The sequence below is a fragment of the Lycium ferocissimum genome, chromosome 12 (genome assembly GCF_029784015.1).
Source record: "Lycium ferocissimum isolate CSIRO_LF1 chromosome 12, AGI_CSIRO_Lferr_CH_V1, whole genome shotgun sequence".
NCBI classification, from domain to species: Eukaryota; Viridiplantae; Streptophyta; class Magnoliopsida; order Solanales; family Solanaceae; genus Lycium; species Lycium ferocissimum.
The window spans coordinates 34,974,303-34,998,459 of NC_081353.1; the positions used below are offsets into that span (position 1 = coordinate 34,974,303).

The window sequence follows — 24,157 nt, forward strand, 5'->3', positions numbered from 1 at the left end:
CGCATCAAAAGTTAGAATATCAGTATATTATTGGGAGCTAAGTTATATATCTTGTTAGTGTAAATAGATTTTGACATTTATTTATGCAAGTTAACAACTTATAACAAGTTATTATGTATCTTATTTCTCAGTTTATCATACTTGATTTGTTATAAAAAGTGAATTATTATTATAAATTACTTTACCTGATGCTATGAAAATTTGATACACAGTCAATATACATAAATTAAACTCCAACTCCCTTTGTTTCAATACATGTATTTAAGTTTAATTTGACTGTGCACGAAGTTTAAGAAAGTAAAGAAATTCTTTGAATTTTGTGATCTTAAAATAAATATGTATGTAATGTACCAATATGCCCGTCGAATCTTGTGGTGTTCAATATGCCACGTGTGTTTGGATTTAAAAAAGTTAGTACTGAATATAAATTTATAGTATTATGTTTTAAACAAAGCTTTTAAAAAAAAAAAAAAAAAAAAAAAAGGTCTAATCAAGAAGTTCTGTGGTTAGTGACCTTTTCGCTGGATCTGGATCACACATGACAGGAAGGTTTAATGTTTATTTTATAATTTTCTCTATATTCTAATATCACATGCGCAGGCCCCTTCAAATATTTAATGCAATAAAACTTGAATTCACCACCGCTTTGTCAAATTTGTCAAATTTTGAATGCTCTATATAAATATGATGTATTTGCTCGAAACTCAGGTGTTCTCTGGTAGAAAAGAATGCCTACCAAAATAAAATGTAAGTTCTATAAAATAGTAATAAGACTAGCATGCAATATCATATTGGAGTGGATGTTGAGCCGCTAAAGTTCAACACATCCACAAAGTTTATGTCTTAGAGATGCGAATGTTAAGTTGAAATGTGCAATCATACAGTTGTGAATTAGGGATGCCAAACTCTATTCATGCCCATTTGACATGTCCTACCCGTTCAAGTTTGTTTACACATTCACTCATTACATATATCCTTATCATCAGATAAATATATGCCAACAACCAAAAGGTCCAAAAAACTCAAAGTAATTAACGCCAATTAATAAAAGGTAAAGACAAGGAAACAAAACAAGAAACAACTTAAAGGGCATGGTATTATTGTTACAATTTGCTGACAAACACTAATATGATGATATTTAGGCTCTCTTTGTAACTAAATCAATGGCACATCCCAATGGCTAAGCTGCTGCAGCAAGGTAATTCTTGTATTTGGCATCATGCGTTACTGTAATGTCTTTGTATGGATCTAGGCCTGTCGAGGAAAGAAAAAAAAATTTGAGGAAAGAAAAAGTTTTAAGTACAATAAAAGAAATTAAAATGTGAAAGAGGCTCATCGGTATCATAAGAATTAAATTCCTTGACAAAGTAATCGAAACATTCCATTTAATTTGCCCTATATATAATTCATATATATTTGACAGATTAATAGCCTGTCAATGGGCTTTTGAGAGGTCAAAAGTGCTAATGTTTTTAAAAAAAAGTGTTTATTTTAAAAAAAAAAGTGAGGTGAAACTTTTAGGAGAAACACTTTTAGGGATTAATGTATTTGTTTTTAAAACTAAAAAGTAGTTTTCCCCCAAAAGTATTCTTTTAGAAAAACACTTTTGAAAAATACACTTACAAGCGTTTTTTGAAAGTTTGGAAAAAATTTTTCAGATTCTTTCCCGAAAATCTTTCAAATTAATTAATTGGCCAAAACTATTTTTTACCGAAAATACTTTTTTGGAAAGCACATTTTAAAAAAATGTTTTTCAAAATAAACTAATTTTAAAAATTTGACCAAACAAGCGATAGAGGTACAAAACATATACTTACCAAATCCATCTACAAGCAAAGTGTATTGATATACCAAGTCCATGCACAAATATGGAATATCTCTATCTTCAGCGTTTGGGAATATTGATTTTATATCATCTACATTTAGTTCGCAAATAAATATTGCTTTATTTAGGTACTCAATTGGCTTCGTTTCAAGAGTTGAAGCTACAGGATCGATAATGTCCACCTGCAATATTATAAAACATATAAACCTCAAATTAAATTGATGGTACCAAAGTAATAATAACATGAAATACTTAATACATGTATAGATCTGGCTTAACTAGCTAGTATTGCTCTAAAAATATTTCGCCCTCCCTCAGTCTTAATTTATGTGGCACCTCAGTACATATTTCTGTTAATTACTTCTTTCGTCCTAATTTATGTGATGATGTTTGACTGGATACATAATTTTTTTTAAAAAAAAATAAAGAATTTTGAAATTTTGATCTAAGACAAATCTTATACAATTATGTGGCTATAAATCATCTCATTAAGGGTAAATAGAGAACGTAGAGTTAAGATCTTTTAATTATAAAAAGATGATATTTTTTATTTGGACAGATTAAAATGAAAAGTGTGCAGAAGTTAGACATAGAGAGTATTTAGCATTATTGCTTGGTTATTGTGGCTTAAAATTAAAAAGATCAATTATTTAATCAATGTGAAAAAAGTCTAATCAAGTTGGATAGTTAGAGAATTCAATAGTTAGAAGTCTTCTTTTCCCACATATTAGTTGTTTAATTATAGTGGTTTAGGTGAGCTACATGTTTTCATTATTTTAAAAACTATTCTTTACCTGTATATTTTTGTTTAAAGTATAATTTTTTTACCCTTTTGAGAGAAAGTTGTTTTAATCAATGTGAAAAAAGTCTAATCAAGTTGGATAGTTAGAGAATTCAATAGTTAGAAGTCTTCTTTTCCCACATATTAGTTGTTTAATTATAGTGGTTTAGGTGAGCTGCATGTTTTCATTATTTTAAAAACTATTCTTTATATGTATATTTTTGTTTAAAGTATATTTTTAGCTTTTTGAGAGAGAGTTGTTTTAATCAATTAATTCTAATTTTTTTTTCCAATTGGCCATATAGTTAATCAACCACATGGCTAAAAAATATTCTCTTCTCACTTTTTCCATAAAATCTCTTGTAACTTTTACCTTAAAATAATAAATAATTTTTCTAAGAAATAGTCACAAATTAATAAAAAAAAAAAGGGACCCCTAAAAATTTGGGGGCCTAAAGCCTTTGCCTTAGCAGCTTTGCCCATCAGCTGGCACTGGCACTCTGGTGCATGAGATGCACGACTATCGTGCAAGGTCCTGAGCTCGTGCGCCACATGGCCAAAGTGTAGGAACTATTTTTTAGGCTTTTATAGATAATATAAGCAACGATGTAGCCAGAAATTTACTTGAACGGCGATATCGTAGAAAAATGAGGAAGCATGCAGAGTATCGAATCCATAACCACCTCCACCATTCCATGCACCATTGAATGTGCAATTGTCATACTTGCATGGTGCTGTAATGTTAAGTGCCTCCCCAGCTAATTTCTGACATTCCCACACGCTACTACCATTTGCTGGAGCCTGTACTCTGTATTCCACTCCCCCGTATGAGTAGTACCCTTTAAAATAAAATAATTTTGTTTTTTAATTACAAAACTTGTCCATTGTTAGTTCCCTGTTTTTTAGTAGTGATGGTTGTACAAAACAATCTACCTCCATTAGAGGTAGAGATTGATGTTATCGAGGTAATTGAAATGATATTAGATAGTTCAACAAAATTAATATATGCTAATACTATCTGTGAATAAAAGGTCCTTAATATCCAGAGAGTTACGCAATGCAGGAAACTAAACTCAATGACAGACTTTGGGATGAAGAATATTTAGCGAATTATAAAATATATATTGCTTCCGACAACAATTTATATTAAATCATAGACAGATATTTTGTATAGTAATGTGTATACATACCATCATAGCCTTGCAAAACACAAGGATTGCTATCATTTTTTGTAGTCTTGAATATCTCTGCGCGACCTGCTAGTTGCCCATAGTTCAAATAACTGCATACATAGATCACAAACGATCCAAATACATAATCAATACTCCGCCGATCTCAAATATTGTATATTAATATTAATTTCAAATCGCTGAATATGAATCTATAAACTTCAAATCATAAATACCTCTCGATACAAACCTGTGTACATATAAGTAATAATATCTTTTGATAAGATGTTTTTGCAGAACGTAGGGTTCTCCATCAGGATTTTCAGGAGCCTTTTCAAACTGTTCCTTTGAGATTGCATATGCCATTTGGACTGAACCACCTCCCAGATCAATTGTTGCTGTTGTATTTTTATAGCTCTTACCCAAGTTTCCTAATAGATAATTCATTGCGGCCTGCATGTATATTTAATAGACACCAAAAGGATAAAATTAGAACTCGACTTGACATATTTCACTCGTCTCAATTCATGTGATACTGACAGGACACGAAATTTAAAAAAGTAATGGAACTTTTGAATTTATGGTCTGAAGCAAGCCTTAGAAATTGTGTAGTTACAAAATCATCGCATCAATGGCAAAATGAGAATTCTAAAGTTAAGTTGTTTCTAAAAATAAAAATGTGATAATCTTTTTACAATAACTAAAAAAAAAAAGGTGTCACATAAATTAGGATAGAGATAGTAGTTTTTCTTTTGGTTAGAATCTTCCAAGGTCTTTGGGATTATAAGCTTAATAAGCTAGATTTAGTTGGCTAATCAATGTTATCCAAAATGGATTCACATAAATAATTTTTTAAAGAAAATTTAAAAAGAGAGGAAAACCTACATAGTCGTTCACCTAACCACTTAAATTAATAATAGCCGACAAATATCAAATATAAGTATATTTTTTATATAATAAGTATATAAGCGTGTATATTCAATATATAATTTATATATACCGAAAAAAAAAAACAATGAAGTGTTGTGGTATAACTTACCCACATGTAAGAACCTTCTTGAGTTCCGTTAAGAATAGTGACCCATTCATCTTTGGTACGGATGATGCTTTCACTCTTGAATAAATTTCTCACCTTTTATATTAACAAAAGTATTAATCAACGAAATACTGGTGAAGAAAAAAATTGTTCATCATAACAATTAATAAAATAATTTTGCAGTATATAATTAAGGTTTGTTATGGTGGTAATATATACCGCTTGTAAGATCTCGTCAGCTTGGTGCCCTTTTAACATCCTTAGGCCTGCTGTTGCCTGTATATATGTTGACAGAACACAAAATTAAAGAAGTGAAAAGTACCATAAAACAATACTAAATTAATGATGAATGCATCATAAATTATAAGAAAAAATGCATTATTCTATTATATTAGAGTTTAACTTGTGTATACTAACTACGTATAAAATACTTTTTTCAATCAGGTCACTCAATTTATTGTCCTGAACTTATTTTAAGTGCTCAAAGTTAGCACCAAGTCAATTAAGCGGGAAATTCTTGTTTTGCCTGCTAAACTATATTGTAGACTTGAATAAATCAGTAAAAAGGCGCGAAAAGGTATAAAATGGGACAAATAGCAATACTGATAATATAGAACTTTCAATACACGGTCAATGCATATACCATTAAGAGATCTATTATGTTAACTGTAAGAACTTATTCGGATCGGGCGTTTATATCAATTATGATTAGTTAATAAGCAAAAAGGAAGCGTCTCCCAAACCATTAACTTTTAGAGAGAGTAGTCCGATAGCCATAAAAATCCTTTTTGAAAATGGTTAATATTCAATCCAATACATGGAGGGTTAGAAGTCTACAGTAGTATGGATGGAACATGAACTATTCGACCTCTTTTAGGAAAGGCCTTACAATACACATGAATACTGGATCCCACCAATAGAAGCAAGGAAATAAAATCATTTAATAATAGTGAATTAATTCCGTTCAGTATACACACCCGATGCGAATAAATTTTTATTATATATGCTAATTATCAAGTGATAACTAATATTGACCCCAAGTTCCAAGGGTGTTTTAGATTGCAACTCTTTGGAAACAACACCTTCAGCTCCATGTAAAAGTGGCTCCAGGGACTGGGCTGCATCTTTGGGTTTTTCTGCATATGCACTTAAACCTGGTGATATCTGCAAATTAACGCAAGAGAAAACTTAATTATATCATGTCCTTTTTTTAAAAAAAGGTTATAACTTTTTTTCATTTCATACCTTCCAGCGAGTAATCATCCTAAATATGTTGCCATGTATTTAACCGAAAGGGTTGGTAATTTAAAGGAAATTGTAGTATTGCAGTAGGTAACGGAAACATCCAGTAACTTAAGTATGAAATTTGCAAAATAGTAATAGTTTAGGGTGGTCTTAACCTATTCACTCTAAGCAAATTATATTGATAATTAATGTGAAAAAATCCGGTTCCTCGCATTTTGCACACTAATATATGCTCCCTTTTTCAATTTACACCCTTATCTTTTTATTTCTTTGCAAAATAACAAAAAAGAAGTAGATAATTATAGTGCAAAATGGATTATCGGTTCACATCTCCTGCTCCTTAGATTGCCATCTCTTTTCACAAACACCCACAAATGCAGATTTTGTTACCCAACTCAACTAAATCTCATTCATTACTGCAAAATAAATATTCCTTTTGTTTCAATTTGTTTGTCTTAATTTAATCGGGTACAGAGTTTAAGAAAGTAAAAAAAAAAAAAAAAAAAAAATTAAATATTGTGATTTTAAATTAAAGATATGTATAATGTACCAGAATGCCTTTAATCTTGCGGTCTTAAATATTTATATGGGATGTTGAACTTAAATAGTTGTCAATTTAAGAAAGATGCTTTTCTTTTTTAGATAAACTAAAAAGGAAAGTAAAACAAACAAATTGAAACAGAGGAAGCATATATTACTACAAAGGGCCGATAAAGTCGGACCAAACCAAATGACATCCCTTATTGTGCATTATACATAAAGTAACTTGAAGAAATGGAAACTTGCATGAATGGGATGGCCATGAAGGTCTTAATGAAAGCAAATTGGATTGCTATTATTTCAATTGCACCTCTAGCGAAACTTGATATATATCCGTTTGAAGCCATTTTATCAGGGAGATGGCAACCGATGGAAAGGAAGATGTGACCCATTTTTCATTGCGCTATATACTAAATTTTTCCTATTTTGCCCTCATGGATAATTACAAACATTTTTTTTTAATTGTTTTTGAAGAAAATTTTTAATCATAATAAATAATAGTATAGGGTTTAAATTACGAAAATAACGCACACATTAAGGGTACGAAATGCAAAAAAAAACTCCGAAAAGACCCTATACAATGTATATAACTTATAATCGTTTTGAACTGACTTATGCAACTTTTGCTTCGTTAGATGAATTAAAAAAAAAAAAAATACCTCCTTTACATACTCGATCTTTTTGCCAATGGGAAGAAGTTCCATATTCTTATTGAAACGAAATACATGAACTCTGCTGCCAGTACTTCCAGCATCAAATATTACCGCATACTTCTCTGATTTATAGCCAAATATTATTGAGAGCACTAACAAAATTATTGCCACTGCTGTGAGAACACAACGATTTTTTTGGTTCAGCATTTTGCCTGCCCCTTTGAAAAGCCTTGTAAGTTAAAGCAAATTATAGAAGTTATAACGAGAACTAAAGAAGTCAACAATTGACTTTTAATTTGGGTTCCTAACTATGCCAAAGAAGAGTACATGCTCTACTACTGTTGTAAAATTAAACAATGACTTAATGTACCTATAAATATTCCGTTCTTCATAAGATATTACTCTATAGTTCTGTCTCTATAATTAGATCAAAGCTTTCTTTTTGTTTTTAACATGAATGGACACCCATTATCTGACATTATTGCATTGACTTATCGTTTTAAAACAAAATACATAGGCCACCAGCAATTCGAATCACAGATCAAAATAGCAATTCGAATCACAGATCAAAATTTGAGTATATATAATGTCCTACAAAAAACGGCTTTTAGCGAAGAATATTCGGTCTAAAGGTCTTAATGAAGGAAAATTATTAGCCAATTACGATAATAGCACCTCATTAAAAGCTCTGACGTATAATACATGATAAATCCGATCATTAAACTTACTTTTAGTGGCCAGTAGTTTTTTTGTTCTTCAAAACTGTACAAGTCATGTTTTGATAGTGGATTTTTTTTTTTTTTTTTTGAGGGGTAGGATGGGTTTCGAAATGAGAGGGAAGAAGTAATCAAATAGTGCCTCCTTTGTGTTGATTAATTATTTTTTAACGACCGGCTATTATGTTTCTTAACAGTCGAATATTATCCTTTCGCTAATGTCGAGCTACAATTGGCTTTAACGACTACAAAAAAGATGTTACTATAAACATATTCATAACGATCGGATTCATATTTCTTGTTGTGTAATTGGGACTTAAGTTTCATATGTATCAATAATGTAAGAAACCTTTATATTGTTTTATATTGTTAATGTAATTCAATCCACAATAGCATGTTATTATCAATGTGTGTTCAAGGGTTACTTTTTTGTTACAGATCAACTCAGCGTAATGATTTAAAAGTTATATGGTCAGAACATAAACTCATACTATTACTATTGCAAAACTCCATAATCAAACAAACTTACCCTGCATATTTCTCTGGATCAAAAGCCATATATAATTGCGGGATAAAAAATTTTGCCGCTCTAAAAAAACTAGGAATCATATTTATCTATTTTCTCATTCTTTTGAACTTTTTTACCTATTATTTTGCTTTCTCTTAAAAAGCCTATAAGTTTCAGCAGAAAACGTAAACGTGCTCCTCATAGAATAAGCATCTGTTCGGCAACATGATCAAAACAATAAACTTATTGAAGATTCCAAAAGAAAAAACCTGAACCCACAATGGCGTTTACTAACTTTATACATAGCAGAAATCCAAAAGCATTTTCCCTGTTTCTTAATCACTCGACGTAGATCTGTTTCTCTCGATTCAGGCCATCTCAATGCAACCGGTACATACATTATGCTATTGCATTTACTACTTTTACATTATTTTATTACAGATAGGTGAATTCATCTGCTATGTAATTTTACACGTCATTGTTAACACCGAATGGCTGCTTGTACTATCACAAGGTTTCTAATAAGAAAATGTTGCACAAGGAGATCTGAATTATTGCTTCTAATTATTCAATTTTCAGAAAATCATCCTGAACTTTTGATTGATAATCGCCATCAGCAATTTGGAATTTTCCAGTTCATTTGAATATATATATAATCATGATCTCCCATTGTTAAGTAGCTACATGTTTCTAGATCAACTATTGAAGAGAACAAAATAAAGATCATCCAGTCGTTATTACCAATTAATTGATGCATATGTTAAAAATATATATACATATGTTTGATTTGATTAATATATATTCCGGTCGATAACTTACATGATAAATCCGATCAGATAAAGTTACCCTTCTCCTATTGGATGGACAAAATCACCGGTAGCATTTTTTAACTAAAAATGTACAACGGTTAAATTTATTTAGGGGTTTAAAAGATACGGATTTGTTTTTTTTTTAAAGATTAGAATGATTTAGAGATTATCGTGTAGACTAATAAAATGATTTTAAATAAAATGAAATGATTAAGCATGGGTTTGATTAATCCTTAGTGCAAATCCTTTGATGTTGATTAATTGTTTTTTAACATGATCCTAGACTTATTATGTTTCTTAAAAATGTGAATGTTATCCTTTCCTAATTCGAGCTAAAATTGGTTTACGCCCATGAAAAAAGATGTATTTACTATACAACGTATTTAACGATCACATATTTTTGTTGTGTAATTGACACTTAAGGTTACATCTATGTTCAATAATGTAAGAAACCTTTATATTCAAAACATATTTGGAATAGCATGTTATTATGAAAGTTGTGTTCTTTGAAATACTTTTTATATTACAATAAACGGACATAGCGTAATGATTTAACAGTTATATGGCAAGAGACATAAACTCATACTATTATTATTGCAAGTCAACGCATTTGCCCGAGTGTAAAATTCAAACAAACTACATATTCGGTCAATAATCGGATCAAACATATATATTTCATTCCTTCAAGCCCTAGAACGTACCTCCTCCTATCCTCTTCCATCATCAAGAACACCAATCATATTTATTTATTTTCTCATTCTAACATATACTCTAATTCTAATCAAGACCTATTATTTTAATCTTTCTCTTAAAAAAGCCTATAAGTTTCAGCAGAAAACGTAAATCTTCTCCAAAACTCAAGTCTTTACATTGTTCGAGCAACATGACTTCAAAACAATAAACTTTATTGATATCCATGAAGAAAAAAGGGCATTGAACCCACAATGGCGTATTTATAACTTTATACATGAATTTTGTATCTATATTCGTTATTATATTCCTAAAAGCATTTGAACCCTGTTTTAATCCATGAATCATGAATTCTGTGTTCTCATTATGTTTATAAGAAAATTTATGATTTTATGCAAGTACATACATGTATTCAAGTCATTATATATATATAATTATGAATTATTGTTATTACATGAATAGGTGAATTCAGTTATCTATGTAATTATTACAAGATATTGTTAAACCATGTTACAAGTTATTTTGAAATCATGATCACAAGTTATTTACAAGTTAAGAAAATCATGGGTTGCAGCCAACTATATCATGTTCATGTTTTTGGATTTGCATGTTGCTAAAGGCATTTTAGATAATCAGAAAACTACGTAGCCACTTTGGATTTTGATTAGCAACATCTTCATTTGGAATTTTGGATCCTTACATGCTTATTATTACTTATAATCTCATATCCCATTGGCAAGGTGCTAGTGTTTCTAGATCAACTATTCAAGTACACGGACATTGTGAGTTAAAAATTTATATACAAGCGCTTTATATGATTTAATATATACTTTATAAACGTTTCATGCTCATGTTCGGTTACATACTATTATCACTAAGTGCCATGGTTAATTAATATATAGTTTAGTTTTACATACCACTTAACTATGGCAACATTGTTTTGGTTTGCCCGCACTTCACGACGATGACGGTTTTCGTACAATAAGTAGAGATCACCCTTCTCCTATTATTGGATGGAAAATCTCGGGTTCAACATGGAGTTTGCATTGTATTAACCTAAAATGTCCGGGGCCATGTAATCGCATAAATTTATTTAGAGGTTTAAAAGATACAGTGATTTGTTTTCATGCTTGTACTATTACGTTTTCAAGATTTTTTTCATGCTATGAGATAATTTCAAGACTTTATTCCGCAAATTACATTTTCATGATTCATTTAAATTGCATCATATAAGTATATTGTTTTGAAATAAGAATGAAATGAGGTTCGTTCGGACAAAAGTTGTAGGTTTGAGTGTGTCGTGTTACGCCCTTTGCCATGGTTCGAGTGATTATCCTATGGAACAATACTCAAAGTATAGTAATACTCCGGAGCAAGAGATCATCTTAAGAGACTGAATTTAAATACCAAAAGCTTGTAGGAATAAAGTGTAATCTGTAGTATTCGATGATTTCCATAAGGGCTCTTCAGCTTCTTTTTATAGTACAAGTAACCCCTCTTAGGCTATGATTACGTTCTAATAAATAGCAATAATGGACAATAAATATTGTTTCAATGTTGAATCGTAACTTCTGCACCGTATATGGCTGGTCATATAACGTTATTCTTCCATTAATGACCGGGTGTCTCTGCTTTTGGCGGATTAGTTTCGGACGCCACCGGAGCTCTTTATTCGAATTGAATGAGACAACTTGCACCGTTATATCTTTTCCTGCCACGTGATCCATTACTACTTTGCCACATGTCAAGCTGTATTTTGGCATGTATACAAAGATGAATATGGCTTTTACACTGACTCTGTTCCTTTATGAGGGACTAATTTATCTTTCCCATGATTAGATTATGAACATCAAATATAAAATTTACTGCCACCATCAAAAGATACAGTACATATATTTATTTATTTTTTCCAAAAGCCAATCATCCAAGCTTTCGCCCATGCGGTGTTGGGGGGTTTGATATAAACCCCTACCTTATTAATTGAAAAACCAAAGGCATACAATACAAGGAAGACGCATATACCTTACCTCTTCTATCCTAATATTAGGAAACTATACTAAGACAAGGCATGTACATCATAGCTTAAAACTTATCAGAAGAAGGATCTGAATTATTCACAGCCACAATATAGCATGATGAAGCACCAAAAGTTTGTTCCCATCTGCTCACAGACTTAGACTGAGGTCCAGTTTGAGCATTGGGAACTTATCAGTCTAAGGTGGATCAAAATACCATCCTATGTCCTTTGCAGGCCTGATTCTGAATGATGGAAGGCCCATTTTATCCATGCGTAGAGGTCCTAGAGCATCAGGTGGCAGGTCACTCTCTTGGTAATAAAATCTTTCTTGATTGAGGATGTTGGAAAACTTGGACAATGCATCTGCAACCATGTTGGCTTCTCTGTAGTAGTGTATTACTTTGACATTTCTTAGGATGACTATCTTCTTAACTTCCTCAATCAACTATTGATAATTCCGTGGAACTTTATTTTTACCTTGAATTATCTGCACAACAAATGGAGAATCCAGTTGCATTAGAAAATTTGAGAGATTATTATTATGATACCACTTTAATCCATAAAGGGAAGCTTGAATTTCACTTTAACCCATAAATGCCATAACCAAGTTTCCATTTCTCTTCCTAACAATTCCTCCTGCCCCTGCCTTGGATAAAAAGGGAGAACAACTGCCATCAGTATTCAAAATAAATGAATATTGATCTGAGCATTCCTATTGGATTAATTTGCTGGTGATTCTTGGTCTATAGTTGATAGCCATGTCATAAACAAGCTCCTAGTTCCAGTCTTCATTCATTCAGCTGAAAATTTTGCCTAGAGTGATCTTGACTTGAAATAAGAGCTTTTGCTTGATTCTAGCATTAGAAGTATTTTTGTTGTCATATTTCTTTAGGCATCTTGCTTTCCAAATTTCCCAACAAACAATGCTAGGAGTGATATTTAGTAGAACTCTGTGAACAACATTAGCAGGTTTCTTGTTCCACCAGTTTTTCAAAATATCAACAACATTAAGTTGCCTATAGTTGATGCCTAGTGAATCTGAAGCCATTTTCCATGCTCTATTGGCTAGGTCTCTCTTAGCAAATACATGATTAAGAGTCTCTTGTTTATCAATTCTGCAACAAATGCATCTGGTATCTGGTTGAATTCCAAACCTGGTAAGAGTATCATCAAAAGGAAGTTTCTTTTTAGTAAGTCTCCACATAAAAAAGGAAATTTGAAAAGGCAAACCTTTGCTCCAAATTTCTTTGGACTGGGGCATGAGAGTTTTTTTTTGTCTCAGCATTCTATAAGCTGAAGCAGTAGAGAAATTCCCATCGATGGTTGTGGTCCAAAAAGCCTTGTCTTTGTTGTTGATGTTGAAACTTTTATGGTGGATCTCATTGACCACCTGATGAGGAAGGATTGTAGAGAGTCTAGTGTGATCCTAGGCCCTATCTAGGATAAATCCATTTACCCTAGTATTACCAGGCTTCACCAGATGATTAACAGTATGGACCAAAGGACCAAAAGAGGTCCAAGAATCCCACTAGAAAAGAGCATTGCCCTCTCCTATTTTCCAGAACAAATTCTTTTCAGCTTCCCCTCTAATACTCAACAAGGATCTCCAAGCATTAGAGTCTTTAGAGTTTTTCACTTTTGAGATAGGATTGGATCTTGGACAGTATTTGGCTTTGAGAAATCTTGACCAAAGATTATTTTCAGTCCTAAATCTCCACCATCTTTTGGTAGTGAAAGTTTGCAGATGTCACTGAGTTTCTTGAATCCAAGTCCACCCTCCTCGTAAGGAAAACACACATTATCCCAAGAGCTCCAGTGGTAGTGGTACTTGTTTTTCTCCTCCTTTTTGCCCAGAAGAAGTTAGAGAAATACATCTCTATTTGCTTGGTAACAGTAACTGGGGGGACTAAGGCAGCCATAAGATAGAGGGTTTGGGATTGCAAAATGTGTTTAAGGACAACAGCCTTGCCATATAGTACATATATGAGTGTTGTTTATGGTCAATGATATAATGTCATAAACAGTAAGGAAAGTTGCTGCTAAGGGCTTGAAAACAAGTAAAAGTGTACGCCTCAAATTGAGTATTTTATACTTTTTGTGTACACAAAATAGAGAAAGTAATGCTTGATTATGATCGTTCAAAATTGAGAACCAACTATATCAAGAAACAAATGTTACCCCCGAAAAATATGTAGAAGATAACATGATGGGAGAAGGCTTGAGAAGGATCAAAAGACTTAATCTTGATGCAACAGGAAAAATTCTAGGTTATTCAGTTTCTTGATGTATATGTGTTGCAATACTAAATCTTCTACTACTTTATGTTGAAAAAGTTTTAATTGCCTTAAGTTTTAGTAAGAATCTACCTTTTCGTTATTTTTATTATTTGGATATTAGGGAAGGATAGTTCGTTATCTTAATGAGATCATTTATGACCGCGGAAAGCGCGGGCAACTTATCTAATTTAATTTATAATGCAAAAAATACTTCGATTCCATCTAGGTTTTGACAAACTTGTTAAAATCTCACATGCTTTATTTAAATCTCTTTTCAATCTTGAAAATAGTTTGAAACAAATTATACTCGAAATTTACTATACAAGGGAAATTTATAAACATGGTGTATTTGATCAAGTTTGATCTATTTAACAGAGGAAGTACAAAATGAAAATAAATGTCGAATGGTCTAACTAATAAGTCGAAAACTTTAATTTTATGACTCCTTCATCTGCGTGTGATTGCGTAACGATTACAAGATTACGGTGTCACGATCTAGATTCACATTTTGGAGCAATTATATATATGAATGAGATAATGTGTAATGAAAAAGGAAAAAGAGAGAAAAGGTTTAATATATTTATTAATGTGATAACGCCCGTGTAACTAGAATTGTGATAATAATTTCAAAATAGTTGGCAGAAAATATATATGTAAATATCTCTTCCTTGTCATGATTAGAATCTTGTTTTAGTTAATTAAATCTCAATTATCAATTTTAAATCATGATATGTTCCTCCATTCAAGTAATAACCTGGGAAACAAAGACAATACATATGAGATACGAGCCCCAAATTAGCTCGGAGAAACAAATTCTTTTCCCTCAATTCACATCAATGAATCAATAGTCGTCAGAAAATAATAAAGTTTATTGCAAGTTCTCAATACTCCTAAGAAAGATTCTACTTATCAAAATGAGATTTAATATAGTAGGCTCCAAATGTATCTTCCATGCTGTTTTTAGAGAGAAACATAAGGGAATTTGCATGATCCATGACCTGCCCAAAATTGCCAAACCAACAAAAAAGTTTATTAGTTTGTAATGTGATGACCATAATAAAAAATAAAAAATCAACCTAAATATATGATATATAAAATTTAGCTAATCAAATGTACTTCTAATTTTGTTCTTTTTTTTATGCTTTTCTTGAATAACTGATAACCTAGAAAATAAGGTAGGTTATATGTTATAACAAATTAAATATACTGATTGTGCAGTTTTTTTTTATATTGTTAGTGTATAATATAAGTTAAACCATTCTAGATTGTTAGTGTATATATAAGTTAAACCATTCTTTAAGAAAGCCTTTACGTTCTTGAGTTTCAATTTAATGTTTCTACAAAAAATCCTATTATTTATACATGAAAAGTGTAGGGTACTTACTTGGGTCAATAGTGGTCTGAACAGCAAGCCCATTGAAATGACATGTTTCACCATCTTTTCTAAACTTGGCCCAATATGAACTAAATGCATAGTTTGCATGTGACACAATTGAAACAGGTTGATAACATGATCTTCCAGGAGCAATTTCATCACAAGTCCCATTTCTCCTACATGCAAATTCCAAAGCTTGCCCTAAATCAAATTCATTCACAAAATCTTTTGTCACCACACACCACAGTTTCCCATGAAATGGTCCATTGTTTTTGGGGCCAGGTAACTTAGAAAATTCAGCTTCTGGAATCTCTCCTGTCAAGTCGATATCGTAAATTGGCCTACCATTAGGATGTAACAAACCCCAGTGCCTCTCTGTCCCCGGACCACCCTTCTGATTTTCATCGTAGAGAGAAAAAATAAATGTCGGTATCGCTGTCCCTGGACGAGCTGGTGTCCCAATAGACGGTTGTGATGTGATTCTACGTATAAGATTTCGATTGTATGTAGCTGCATTGTAGACATTGGCACCAATTTCATCGTAGTCACCTCCATTAGGCCATCCGGTTTCTGCTATTGCTAGTCGGATATTGTAAAATCCTAATTTTTGCATGGCGAAAACGACAGAATCAAGCATTTGATCCAAGAGGTTTGTGTAAACATAGCCACTATCAGGGTCAGTATAGGTGTGAGTTCCTTTAAATAGTGCAAAATCAAGACTTATGGAAGATGGATTTTGGGACCATGAGAAATAAGGGTACACGTCAATAAAAAAGTACGATTTTGTCCAATTCAAGAACCTCAACAATGGTAACAATAGATTGTTTCTTGGAATGTCTAACCTAAATTCACCACTTGAAGGTGGAAATGAGGTTTGCAATATGTCCATGGCTAAAGGGGTACCAATTTTTATGTTGTGAATGTTATGTTCATCGACCGAATTCTTGATATTTCTCATGGCTGGTACAAGATCATACCATAAACTTTGATCATCATTGTTGCTTAGAACTTCATTTCCTACTAAAATGTATCGAATCATCGTGTTTGGATAGTACGAAAGAACATTGTCGCGTACCCATCGATTTGCAGCTGACTGACTTGCAGCAACAGCTGAGATTTGATCATTTGGAACCATGATTGAGACATGAAGATTTGTACCTGATAATAATCTAAGTATCTCTGGATTTGCATCATAAAGCTTGACTCTACCAGCTTTCATGGTTTTTATAAGCTCTATTGATTGATATGGAGATGGTAAATTATTTCCTAGCCTTCCATAATTTATTCCAATCATGCTTGCTGTTGATGCATCTACACCCCAAAACACAAAATGAAAAAAAAGGAAAAATAAGATAAAAGAATATTTTAATCAGTTAAGATTCAGTGTTTGGTACGATGAAAGTCATTTAATTTACTAATCATATTTTTTTGGGAGAATTTGGTGTTTTCACGTTGGAGAGTGCAGTAGTAAAAAATGTGAATTTCTGACCGACGTTCATGTGGAAATGTTGTTCGAGTTATGGGATTTCCTTCTGAAAGTTTATCGGAAAATATGTTTTAGAGAATCCAATATCTGAGTTGAGATAATTGTTAAAGAAAAAAATTAAGGCAATTTTTGAGATATTATTTATCAAAGATTGATGATGATATCGGCAAATCGGATAGTGCTTTGATGAAATGTTTGAATATTAAAGGTTGATACTAATGTGTAGTGTTGGTTAAAGCAATAATACAAGGTTAAGAGTTGAGACAATTGTGACAGAAAATGAATTCCGCCCAAAAGTAAGGTAAGTCAATTTTCTCCTGTGTTGTTTAAAATGTTTTTTCTTGAAAATATTTTATGGCAAGCAAACAACAGAAAAGGTTTTTTTTTCAGAGAAAGTTTTCTAGAAATATATTTTTCAATCATACAAATCACACCCTTAATGTCATTCAAGAATATTAATTTTGGGAAACTAAAAGGTAAATTGTTCATTTAGGATATAGTTTGAGGGAATACTTACCTGAGAAAGCAAGAAAAGAAAGGAAAGCAATAGCAAAAACGACTTCCACCATGACTTTCTCTTTGTACATCTTAACCAAATACCAAAACTTCAACATATTAGAATGCTTTTTGTGAAGTGAAATCCTAAATTTGGATGTATCTTTAAAGGTGAAAATGGAGGGGCTTTTATATTGGGAGAACTTAGAGGAATAGTTCAACTACCATAAATAGAATTTGTAAGTAACCAAGTGAGACAAAGGTCGTGAGAGTTTTATCAAGAAACTTAGAATCTGAATGAAAAAAATGGCAATAATAAATAAAGTGAAGGCAAAAGACTATGGGATGCAAAAGGAGTGTAGGTACCAGTGTGTTTATTTATTTCTCTTTATCCTCCATGTGTTATAAGCTGTGATACATGTCCTTTAAGGATATTAATGTTGATGTTGCCTTGTTCTTCCTTGCCCCAAAAGAGATATTGTTATTGTAGTTGGTCCTCCTTTACTTTACTTCTAAATAATTTCATTAGATCTTATAATTCATAAAAAAATTACTCCATGTTAAGTCATGTATTTTTTTTTGCTTTCTTCCTAATATTTCAAAGTCTACGATGTTGGTTTAGACGTTCTGATAAGAACGTTCGGAAGGGGTCCGTATTTTTGGGATCAATTAAAACACCTTTCTCATTTTTAAAATTAAAACCGTTCTTGATGAAGGAACGATTATATATATATACTAACAAAATATGCAACATGTTTATTCACTTTAATTAGCCACTCTTTAAGATTTGTATTTTGTAAATAACATTAAAAACATTCTAATTGTTATTATAAATAGCAACATATACAAAATGTATTTTATGTACCATCACTTTAGTTTTAATCAAAAAATGGAGTTTAAAAATTAAAAACATATGATGGAATATAATTAAGTCTTTGAGATGGAAAGAATCGGACTTTTTTCTCATTGTCATGACAATGAAAGTTGTTCATCGATGTGAAAAATAAAATTAGTAAGAATATGAGGAAAAATTAATATTTTGATTCTAGATTTTTTTTTTTTAAATTCTTTAATATCTTATATGTATATCGACAGGTTGATATCCATCTCAATTAACTAATTGTTCAAATCAAAACATAAGAACCATTGTTGTATATATTGGATTTTTTAAAAGCAAAACTAATAAAATATTTTTATTAAATTAATTAAAAAATATGTTAATAAGAGGTAAATTAGTTACATTATAATTTTTCATATTAACAATTATAGATAAAAAGAATTGTTCCAAAGAAATCAAAATTAGAAAGATATATGTTATATCGTAAATCACCAAATTTTAATTCCGAAATGAAAATATAAAGTAATACATTTTATAAATGTAAAGAAACAATAATCAGAGATGCAAAGGTGAGTAAAATAAGTAAAATATTGACAAAGAAGGAAAAAAAAAAATTAAAGTATTGACAAAGAAGGAAAACGGGGATAAAAGTCATTCCCTCCGTTCACTTTTACTTGTCCACATTAACATATCAAGAGAAAGAATTTTTTCTTCTTATTATTAATTTTACCCTTCACATTAATTACTCATTTTCAAATCATTTTCCAAGGATATTGAGACTTACACAATAAATATGAATATTATGGTAAAATATTATCACGACTGTAGGGCCGCGACGGGTACCCCGAGCTAGATACCGAGCACCATACGTCATACCACTATCGTCTTAACCTGTAATCATATAAGCTTCATAAACACGTACACATACCCACATATACAAACATTCATGACAAGAAAAGAACAATGTACGGAATATACATCGAGGGCACATGATATATACCACATACAAGTATCTACAGCCTCTAACCGAAACCGAGGTCATGGGACAGACCTCATCATATCCAAATATGTATACAAAAGAATATATCAAAAACGGCACCTTCTGTGAAGTGCTAACAATGTCCGACTCCTGTGAGGCCGGGTCGTCTCCCCGTCTACCGCGGGCATGAGCACAACATCCAAAAGGAAAGGATGTACGAACAATGTACCGAGTCCGTAAGGCATATATCATAAAGTAAGAACAGAAGACAAACAAAGATGAAAAAAGTGGGTGATTGCTTGCTCTTAAGGCGGAACCATTGCATACGCGTAACATATCATATCATGTATTTGCCCGATCCATATATTGCCGTGGAATACGGCCCGATCCATTATCCATAGCTCCGCGTCCGGCATGATAGGCCACTGATTCCAGAGGCCGTGCGTCTATAGCATATATGTAATATACGTAGCATGCGTGAGAGCCCAAATAAAGATTAGTGACATAAGGTCGTAAACCTTACATTATGACATCATCATCATTGGATCGTGTCCGGGATCCATGACGTAAATCTACGGCCATATGTAATATAGCTTAGACATAAGCCGAAGCCATATGCTTTATAGCCTGGGGCCATATGTAATATAGCTCACTTAGACACGAGCAGTGGCTATATGCTTTATAGCCCACTCAGTCACGTCAGGAAATCATTTAGAATGCTAATCTTGATAATCTTTCAAATTGGAGTCATCGTCAGATTCTCTAGGAACTATAGGCTTTTGGCATTTCTGGGAGTAAAATATGGAGAATAACATATATAAAATCAACATATAGGGGTCATGCCTTTGAAAGAGAAAGGGGATAGCCTCACATACCTTTGTACCTCCTTAACGACGTCGATTAAGAGCTCTCCTTCCGACTTACGATTCTACATATAAGAGGGTTCGTACGAAGGTTAGATTGTTGAGGGCATACTTACGTTTAAACTAAAGCGACTAAAGCTAACGAAAATTGAAGATTTCGTTTGTTTCGATAACTTTTCCTCATATAACCAAACGCCTCCCAAACAGCACAACAACATCCATAATATCATAATACGCAATTTCCCCTCAAGTTAAACATTATTTCATCTCTAAACTCATTTCCGAATCCTCCATAACCATTCTAGAATACAACTTCATACTTATTTGTAATTCGAGTTCTTCAACTACTCAACACCCTTACTATCATAAAATAATTGTAATACTCACCTTGATTACGTCAAGATGATCTTTGGATAAAATACTCCACTTTTCGAGAAGAACTCCACTTGACTACCAAGGAGGTTTCCAACTTCTATCAACCTTTCTAAGCATTTACACCCTTGATTCTACTAACTTTTGGTGTTTAATCCTTTAATTTCCCTACTTGGATGTGTATTAGTGTGATATGGAAAGAATTCGTAGGTTTGGAGAGTGTTTGAAACGTGGGAAATCAGGAAAAAAAAAAGGGAAAACCGTGCCTTTATAAAATTAGAGTTCAGACCCGACCCGGAATATACGGTCCGTATATTGGACCGTATGTTCCTTCCAGAATTTCCAGAAATTTCCCCCCTTCACTGGAAGAGTTCTACGGCCAAACATACGGGTCATAATAAAATATACGGTCCGTACATTGGACCGCATAATCCGCTTTTTCCGATTTCGTTCTCGTCGCTTCGTTCGATCTCGAATCCTTATGGAACCTTCTTGGTACTTGTGCAACACCTCCTTAACGATCTAACGGACATTATAACTCGTCCTTAAATCCTCGCTAAACATTCGTTAGTTCAATGACCATGAATTCTTTCCCAACATAACATGTACTCTACTTCCTTTTGACGAATCTAGTTTCCACCAAATCCTGCGACCCCAAAATCTTATCGTCTATACACTAAGGCTGCCAATTGCCCTCTTATAGTCGTGAAGGTCTCGTGTCCACCTTGACCGACGTCAGTCCATTCGCGACTCCACGTCACGAAATGGCCAAGGTGTAACAAATATATACTCCCTCCGTCCCATATTACCTGCCACTTTCCCTTTTGCACGCCCCTTAAGAAATCATAAATAAAAGATGTATTTTACTATCTTACCCCTATCTCTCTCTAATAAATACATTCTAATTAAAATTGACTATTTTCAAGAACATTTATTACTAAGGGTAAGATGTGAAAGATTTAATTAATTTTATCTTAGTTTTGTAAATGAACAAGTGATTTGGACATATATTTTTAGTAATGTGGCCAAGTAATATGGGACGGAGAGGGTAAGATGGGAAAGATTTAATTAATTTTATTTTAATTTTGTAAATGAACAAGTAATTTGGACATATATTTTCAGCAATGTGGTCAAGTAATATGGAATGGAGGGAGTACTTCATTTATTAATTCTTAAAGAACGTGAAAAGTCAAAAGTGAACAACTAAAATTGCACGAAGGAAACAAATATGTGTCGGAGAATTAAAATTGAAGTGCATACGTATATACATGAGAAGAGAATAAATATTTAGTATTATGTCATATGTCTATGTGGGATAAAAAAGTAGTTTAGTAAGGTGGCCAAATAATATGGGATGGAAGGAGTACTTCATTTATTAATTCTTAAAGAACTTGAAAAGTCAAAAGTGAATAAGTAAAAGTGCACGAAGAAAATAAATGCATCGGAGAATTAAAATTGAAGTGCATACGTGTATACATAAGAAGAGAATAAATATTCAAGAGCTGCATAATATGGGATGAGAGGGTAAGATGGAAAGATTTAATTAATTTTATCTTGATTTTGTAAATGAACAAGTAGTTTGGACATATATTTTTAGTAATGCTGCCAAGTAATATAACTTATACGTTCATTTATTAATTTTAAAGAATGCGAAAAGTCAAAAGTGAACAAGTAAAAGTGCATTGAGGAAATAAATATATCGAAGAATTAAAATTGAAGTGCATACTTGTATACATGGTTAGAACAAATATTCAGTACTATGACATATGTTCACGTGAGATAGAAAAGTAGTTGGTTAAAGTGTACAATTTATATAGTTCAAGTATTCATTGCTACGAAACTACCCCTTCGGAGATTGCTACATCAACATGCGTAAGATCAGTATAGAGTTGAGGACATTTGGAGCGGTACTGTTAAGTTCAATTGGTTACACATGTTCATATAGAAAAGGCCTAAGTTTTACGTACAATTCAGGTAGCTTTTTGTACAGCATGATATTGAGGCGTTCCTTCCACTTTCTCGTTTATATATCTATATATATAATATAAATAAGGATTCCTAAATACAATACTTTTCGTTTGAATTGTTATTATGATATCACATAAAGTGAAGTTTGCGTGCTTAAGACATCGACGACAATTTGAATGGTCAATCACTGCATTTTGCTTTATGCATGCATGAGTTTAAAGTTTAAGACAAGCTTCGAATTATGTAAAATCTCTCCTACACAAGCCTTTTGGCCCAGTTACATTTCAGATGGAGGCCCGACTTGATACTTCAAAAGAGGTCTAATAAGTCTTGTAGTTGCGCTTCAGCCTTCTTGTGTCAATTTTGGAGAAGAAAAGAAAAAGGCCCATATTTGTGAGCACATATAAGCCTACCACCTTTAAATAAGTGGAAACTTACGTAAATTTATCCTTCGGCCGACTAGTTTATCAATATGGCCGAAGTATATACTATCTACACACTACGGCTGTATATATCGTATATAGGTATGTATAGTATGTGTATATTTAGTATGTTTTGTGTGTGTGTGTGTATGTTGGTATAAAGTATACGCTCTGTACATATAAACTAGATGGCTGAATGTTGTTTCCCTTAAACAAGTAGCCGCTCCTTAAAATAGTCTACCCTCGAGAGGTCTAGTAAGATTGGAATAATTGCATTCTTAGCCAGAGATTTCTCGAGAGTGGAGATACCTCGAGCAGGGAGCGCTTCCTTATTTAATGAGTTCTATTGCACACAAATTTAAATTAATTAATGTCAGATAGTTATACCAAAAGAAAGTATAAAAAAGGATACCAATCATATAAAATAATAATGTAGTACCAATAACCTTTACAATAGCCAAAAGATCATATTTTAGTTGAAATGAATTTCTTAACGCAGATGTTGCCCTTACTATTGAACAAATTTAAATTAAAGTATATTATCCTGGAACAAAAAAACTAATGGATGTCCAAACAATTTCTTTCTGTCTTTCCTTTTATTTAAAATGTTGGGAGGCTGAAGGGTGCTTAACTCTATAGGTTTATAATTTTATAAAGAAAGAGACATGATCAGTTCTAAAATTATACAAGTAACATGCGCTAGCAATTATGATAATTGTAGTTAACAATGTTATGTACTTATCATTTTTGCCGTCCAATTCACGTTTGACCAAAATTACGTAGTTGAAATGAAATTTGTGTACGTTGTATAATTACATAGAAAAATTGGAATAAATATAAATTATGAAAATTACAAGATCTATCTCTGTGACATATTTCATGCAATTTTAATAATAGGGAATAACAATATAATGGAGTAATGATTGTGACAACTTCCATTGTTATTATTTCCTAGCCCTTAAATCATGGCACTTTCTTGCCATAACCACATTATGGCCTTGGCATTGATATAATATGTATTAATATAATTACTTGTGCATTAATATAATGATTAGTAGTTGCCAACAAATTTTGATTATTAATCATCTTGTTTT

General features: G+C 32.2%; 2 protein-coding genes across 2 annotated transcripts; both read right to left on the reverse strand.

Moving 5' to 3' along the window:
* Positions 1 to 1,180: 1,180 nt before the first annotated feature.
* On the reverse strand, positions 1,181 to 12,362 carry LOC132039246 (apyrase-like). The gene is made up of 10 exons (XM_059429776.1): positions 12,205 to 12,362; positions 7,256 to 7,478; positions 5,847 to 5,975; positions 5,031 to 5,087; positions 4,815 to 4,910; positions 4,026 to 4,228; positions 3,797 to 3,888; positions 3,231 to 3,445; positions 1,818 to 2,007; positions 1,181 to 1,254 (listed from the first exon to the last, which is right to left on the reverse strand). Exons 1-10 carry the CDS (start codon positions 12,360 to 12,362, stop codon positions 1,181 to 1,183), a joined length of 1,437 nt encoding a protein of 478 aa, XP_059285759.1.
* A 2,756-nt stretch (positions 12,363 to 15,118) lies between these two features.
* Positions 15,119 to 17,064, reverse strand: LOC132040692 (probable glucan endo-1,3-beta-glucosidase A6). The gene is made up of 2 exons (XM_059431346.1): positions 15,650 to 17,064; positions 15,119 to 15,263 (listed from the first exon to the last, which is right to left on the reverse strand). Exons 1-2 carry the CDS (start codon positions 16,932 to 16,934, stop codon positions 15,226 to 15,228), a joined length of 1,323 nt encoding a protein of 440 aa, XP_059287329.1. The 5' UTR covers positions 16,935 to 17,064; the 3' UTR covers positions 15,119 to 15,225.
* Positions 17,065 to 24,157: the final 7,093 nt, after the last annotated feature.

Bases quoted from the DNA above. Each gene is read 5' to 3' on its own strand.
- LOC132039246 (XM_059429776.1), bottom strand. From the start codon at position 12,362: ATGGTTGCAGATGCATTGTCCAAGTTTTCCAACATCCTCAATCAAGAA. The intron at 4,229-4,814 runs GTAAGTTATACC...ATATACATGCAG, and splicing joins AAGAAGGTTCTTACATGTGG to GCCGCAATGAATTATCTATT. The intron at 3,889-4,025 runs GTTTGTATCGAG...CTATGTATGCAG, and splicing joins TATTACTTATATGTACACAG to TTATTTGAACTATGGGCAAC.
- LOC132040692 (XM_059431346.1), bottom strand. From the start codon at position 16,934: ATGATTGGAATAAATTATGGAAGGCTAGGAAATAATTTACCATCTCCA. The intron at 15,264-15,649 runs GTAAGTACCCTA...AATTTTGGGCAG, and splicing joins TCAGACCACTATTGACCCAA to GTCATGGATCATGCAAATTC.